The sequence below is a fragment of the Danio aesculapii genome, chromosome 22 (genome assembly GCF_903798145.1).
Source record: "Danio aesculapii chromosome 22, fDanAes4.1, whole genome shotgun sequence".
Lineage (NCBI taxonomy): Eukaryota > Metazoa > Chordata > Actinopteri > Cypriniformes > Danionidae > Danio > Danio aesculapii.
In genome coordinates, this window is record NC_079456.1 from 436781 (window position 1) to 442334 (window position 5554).

At 48.3% G+C, this 5554-nt stretch overlaps 2 protein-coding genes across 2 annotated transcripts in view; one reads left to right on the forward strand and one right to left on the reverse strand.

Moving 5' to 3' along the window:
- LOC130216265 (olfactory receptor class A-like protein 4) overlaps positions 1–1190 on the forward strand; it is a 2687-nt gene extending 1497 nt beyond the window's left edge. The window contains exons 2-3 of the mRNA XM_056448163.1: positions 1–678; positions 867–1190. The exon at positions 1–678 is cut by the window's left edge and continues 21 nt beyond it. Of these exons, the coding sequence (XP_056304138.1) occupies positions 1–678; positions 867–1115 (927 nt within the window). The 3' untranslated portion in view covers positions 1116–1190. The remainder of the gene's footprint in view (positions 679–866) is intronic.
- Positions 1191–2435: 1245 nt separating this feature from the next.
- On the reverse strand, positions 2436–5253 carry LOC130215707 (olfactory receptor class A-like protein 4). The gene is made up of 4 exons (XM_056447545.1): positions 4922–5253; positions 3861–4124; positions 2873–3127; positions 2436–2800 (listed from the first exon to the last, which is right to left on the reverse strand). Exons 1-4 carry the CDS (start codon positions 5177–5179, stop codon positions 2582–2584), a joined length of 996 nt encoding a protein of 331 aa, XP_056303520.1. The 5' UTR covers positions 5180–5253; the 3' UTR covers positions 2436–2581.
- Positions 5254–5554: the final 301 nt, after the last annotated feature.

Below are 5554 nucleotides of genomic sequence, written 5' to 3' on the forward strand. Positions count from 1 at the left end.
TGCGCCTCTCGCCACCTGCCGCCGTCAGACACCATCCTGGTGCACCTGTGCCTGGCCAACCTGCTGACGTCAGTGTTCCGCACGGTGCCGATCTTCGTGTCGGACCTGGGCCTGCAGGTGTGGCTGTCAGCGGGCTGGTGCCGCGTCTTCATGCTGCTGTGGGTGTGGTGGCGGGCGGTGGGCTGCTGGGTCACCCTGGCCCTCAGCGCCTTTCACTGCGCCACCCTGCGTCGCCAGCATGTCTCCATGGGGCCACAGGGTCACTCGCGGGAGCGCCGGCGCGTCTGGGTGGTCCTAGCGGTGGTGTGGGCCGCCAACCTGCTGTTCTCACTGCCGGCACTGGTCTACACCACACACGTGCGCGGGAACGCTACAGTAGAGCTGATGGTGATTAGCTGCACCACGCGCCCCCTGCTGGGCTGCGTCTGGGAGTTTCCCACCTTCCAGCAGGGCTATGCCTTCGCCTCCTCCTCGCTGGCACTTAATGAAGTGCTGCCACTGGTGCTGATGGTGGGCACCAATCTGGCAACCCTGCAGGCGTTGGGCAAACACATCCGGGCGGTGAGGGCGGGCGGCAGCGCAGGGGCGGAGCTGGACCGGCACGTGTCCAGTGAGAGGAAAGCGGGTCACGTCATCATGGCTCTGGTGGCACTCTTCGTAGGCTGCTGGGTCCTGCAGGTAGGCATGGGATGGTAACTGGTTTCAAGGTTTGGAAAAGGTTATAAAACCGATAATATATTCTGTCATACCGCTCCTACGGTATATGCAAGGTTTATTATGTGTTTTTTAACGGTTACGTTTACCTTAAGGTTATTTTTAGGACAGCAGTATGTCAGAATCTTACACTAGCTCATGCCTTCCTGCAGGTCGCCGCTGTCACCTACTACAACCACAACCGCGGCGCTCACGCCGAGGGGCTGCTGACCGTCGCGCATTTCTCCGCTTCTCTGTTTGTGGGCTTCAGTCCGCTGGTGGTGGCACTCGGACACGGGAAACTGCGGCGGAGGATCAGTGGGATCCTGCAGCGCTGCGGGCACTGGCTCAAACAGACACACGACAAGCCCGCAGAAATCACGGAGAAAGACGGAAAAACAACACAGAGTGCCAAGAAGTAATGTCGCTCATGTTAGCCCATTTAGCATTGTACATAAAATTCTTCTCAATTTATAGCGAGTGAGACGACTGTATGGATGCGTGTACATTTTCAGCAGTCATATGTTAGATTTATCTGCTTTGAATCGTTCACAGGCAGAGTCAGAGAGTGTGAGAGAGATGTGTGTGTGTGTGTAAATGACACACCATATCCAATAGCTCATAGTAACCCGTGTTAGCTACCTCTGCAAATACTTCAGAGAATGTTGGTTAATCCTCATTGGCTCCCAGGTGCAGCACATCGAGTTTACAGAGAGGAATGAACTGTCACTATGGCAACTGTAGTTACTATACTAATGTTTGAGGGAAGCACGTTTATTTCAACCTGTGATCAAAGCCGACTGGAAATACCTGTGCAGTGTATGATTATATTGCACACCCTCCAGCCAGACTCAGGAATTCATACAGACCATGACATAAGCCTTGATATGCTCTGCTCTTCTGCTTGCTGCTTAATTTGTTATTGGTTTACCTGCTCACAAGTTTCATTTGTCTCCCATTGTTTCCTTTAGCGTATAACCCATGCAGCATTAATGTTTCGTTCTTAAACAATCTGTCGAACTGAAATAAAGGCTGAGAGATGGTTTATAAGATGCAGTGGATTGTTGAATTTGGGAAACTGTTTTAGTGACCGATATGCCTGCTTTCTATTGCATGGGTCTCAATTCCTGGAGTGTTGGAGCCAAACTGAGCAGAGTAGCCGCCCAACAGGAATTGAGTTTGAGACCTTTGTTCTATAGGCAGCACAGAGCACAGTGACCATGCTGAATACAGGTGTGTTGACAAAGAATGAAACACACTTTCACTTCAAGGCAAATTTTTCCTCAAGATCAGAGGTGCCCAAACTTGGTCCTGGAGGGCCAGTGTCCTGTTGAGTTGCGCTCCAACCCCTATTAAACTCATCTGAACCAGCTAATCAGGCTCTCAATAGTCATACTAGAATCCAGGCAGGTGTCTTGAGGCAAGATGGAGGTTAACTTTGTAGGACGCCCTCCAGGACTGAGTTTGATCACCCCTGCTCAAGATGGACTCTTGGCCCCTGTAGAGATTATAGATTCAGGAACCTCTTTGAAAGTTGGGAAGGTGGAGTGGGGGGTGTGGCCTGTTTCCTCCATCTGGCCCCCTCTGGGATTTCATTGGTCCCTATCTTTGCTCCCGTGTAATATCCCTAACTCCACCCCCTCCCAAACACTCCTTCCTTTAACCAAAACATTTTCCCCTCAATTAGAATAAAATCCGTCAAGCTGATGTTCATTTATTAATTTAATCTGTCAAGCAGACACAACACAAACACAGAGCTGGATCTCAGACATTACAACAACATGATGAAGTCCTCACTGCATTCAAACAGCATGCCCAAACAAAACATGCAGATTTACACACCGAGATTTCCAGATACAGAAGTTGCAGTCTATCTGGAGAGTGTTAGTCAGATTATATGCGACAGGACTGACTTTATGAAGGCCCTGAGCTTCCGGTGTCCCACGGCGAGGATGATGGGGGAAAACGCAATGAAGCTCATGTTAACGAATCGAGCAATGATGAGCAGGTACTCTGTGGACTGTCCACGGTTATAGTTGAAGTAGTTGACCGAGATGACATTAGTACCCCAGGATGAAATGAAGAGGATGTTGAGGGCCAGAATCACCTGTGCAAATAAAGGTTCTGTTAGTGGTGCTCAATTAACTTCTGCAATCCCAGATAGAGCGTCTGTACTCACTTTAGCGGCCCGCCGCTCTGCAGGGATGCGGGAGACCACCGGTGCGTCCTCGCTTTGACTGGCAGCGGTGCGCTTGTGTCCGTGAGCGTACAGCGTGAAGAGCGAGCCCAGATTGGTGATGTTCATCAGGCAGATGGGGATGGACTCGTGGAGGATCATGGAGGAGGTTGCGAAGGCCAGGCCACTGTAGGCTGAAGGAAAGTCCCAGATGCAGCCCAGCAGTGGACGAGTGGTGCTGCTCACCAACATCAGCGTCTGCAGGACAGACCGGAGGTACACGGTTAGGTTTATCCTGCTGAACAGTAATCTAGAGATGTTCAGTGCTGATCCCCTGATCCCACTGTTCTGCAATGTTTATTCCCCGCGTGAGCACCTTCAAATACTCCTGAGAAGCACAGTGGATCCTCAGAAGCAATGACAATGACAGTTTATACATATAGCATAAATTAAAAACAATCCAAGCTGAGCATTGTGCTTCACAATAGCTAAAAACCTCAATCAACAAGAGTAAGTCAAAGACAAAAACAAGTAAAGTATTCATGTGTTAAAAGCTTTGGCAAGCAGGAACACTTTAACTTAGATTTCAAAACAGACAGAGATGGTGCCGGACTAATGGAACGGGGCAAATCATTTCAATGTTTGGGGGCAGCTACAAAAAAGCTTGATCACTTTGACCTTAGCCTAAACTTAGGAATCAACAGAAGTCTCTGGTTGGCTGGTGCTCAGCCGAAAGGACAGAAAGGTAAGATGGAGCTAAGCCATTGAATGATTTGTGGAAAAGAAGTAAAATTTTAAAATCCCCTCTATAGCTCACCAGCAGCCAGTGAAGTGAACGCAAGACAGGAGTAACATGCTCATGTTTACGTGCAGCTGATAAAAGTCTGCATTTTGAACTATTTGTAGCTAAATGGCTAATCCCAAAATAAAGAGAACTGCAGGAACTCTTGACTCAGGACTGAAGACCTCTGGAATAAAGGAGCTTACTGACCTCTGTGGAGTTCTCGTCTCCGTTCTTGGAGAATATGAAGGCAGGGATGGAGTAGATCAGGTTGAGGCTCCAGATGAGGCAGAAGCCCAGGATGAGGGATCGGGGGAGTCCACGGGGGCCGTGCAGGTTAATGACAGGCGGAGCGACCCGACGCAGAGTCTGGAAGTGAAACGCACTCAGAAAGAACGTCGACCAGACATTAGCAGTGCGGACCCAAACCCACAGGCCCATCATGAACTGACACATATCTCTACTGAGGAAAACCTGAAAGAGATGCACAGAACATAAAAGAGTGGCTTTCACAGAAGATAGAAACAAATCACCAAACTAAACTATCAGCCTCAGTCTCTAATCCCAAACCAACACAAATAGACCATGTTTTACCACTTAAACCCCAAACATCTTCCTTTTAAACAGGAAACGTCTGCCTTTAGGATTTCAAAACCAGCAAAGTTCTTTCTCTAATATTACAGATCCTTCACAGAATCCAGCTGATATTGCTAATAGCTAAGTTTACATTCAAAGATGTGAACGTAAAAGGCAATATCGAATAAAACACCTCAAAGAGAACAACATGGTCAGCTCTTCAGCTCCTGCACAGATATCACTGAGAGGAGTGGAGTCTGCTGCACTGTTGGGATTCTCCACTGTGGTGTTTGTTCCCCTGTAATAAATGAGCTGCACCTCAGAACACCAAGACCAAACACAATGAACGCGCTGGCTTCTGGAGGCGTGAGATGCTCTTTGGGAGGGCAGACAGATGCTCGAGACATGAAGCATCTTTCATTTCCATTAAGAATTTTTTATGCAATATTCTAAAATGTGCAAAAAGAGTATGTGGATGGAAACGCACGTAAAGATTGCAGGATCTAGCCTTGTCCTGAAGAATCAATAACTCGAACAATGCATCAAACTACCAACAGTAACCTAAACACCCCAAATACAGACCTGCGAGCCTCTTAAACCATTACTCATATTTGTTGGGTTCAGGTTTGTGCTTTGCCTGTAGAGATTGAACCCTCCACATTTACCCACTCAATTATCCCTCCAGCCAGACGTACCTCCACTCCCAGGTCGGACACCATCAGGACTGTGTTTCTCACCAATGACACCATCAGGTTGGAGAAAGCCATGTTGACCAGAATGACATCAGAGCTTCGCACGGCTCCAGTCTCCCGCAGGAGGCTTTGTCCGACCACCGCGATCACCGTAGTGTTCCCAGCGTTCCCCAGCAGCACCAGAACCACGTAGAGCGTGATGTAGAATGGAGATGAAGTGATACGCTGACTGATGTTCATGTTTTTCTTTTGAGGCGCCATGTTTCTTCTTTTGCACCAATGAAGAGTTCTTCAACGACCAACTGAGTGTTCTTCAATATTAAATGTAGTGTTCTTCAAACATCAGCGTGGTGTTCTTCAGTCACCAGCATAGAGCTCTTCACTGATCAATAAATGGTTCCTCAATAATCAATGGATTTCAATCAGCAATGGAGTATTTTGTCAAGAATCAATTGAGTATTCTTCAATCATCAATGGAGCTTCTCTCAGAAGGTCTCGATGTTGTCCTTTCTCCATCCCCGTTGTCTTGCTCTCTCCACAAGCCCCTTTTATAGGCCACGGTTGCCAACAGAATTTCAACCCAAAGCAGCCTCAGCTCCATCCTGCTGTCATAGATGCGGTGAATGGCAGCTGAGA

Coding starts and splice junctions, on each gene's coding strand:
- LOC130215707 (XM_056447545.1), bottom strand. CDS start 5,179: ATGGCGCCTCAAAAGAAAAACATGAACATCAGTCAGCGTATCACTTCA. Junction 4,125..4,921: donor TGTCCGACCTGGGAGTGGAG/GTACGTCTGGCT, acceptor CATCTCTTTCAG/GTTTTCCTCAGTAGAGATAT. Junction 2,801..2,872: donor CAGAGCGGCGGGCCGCTAAA/GTGAGTACAGAC, acceptor TTATTTGCACAG/GTGATTCTGGCCCTCAACAT.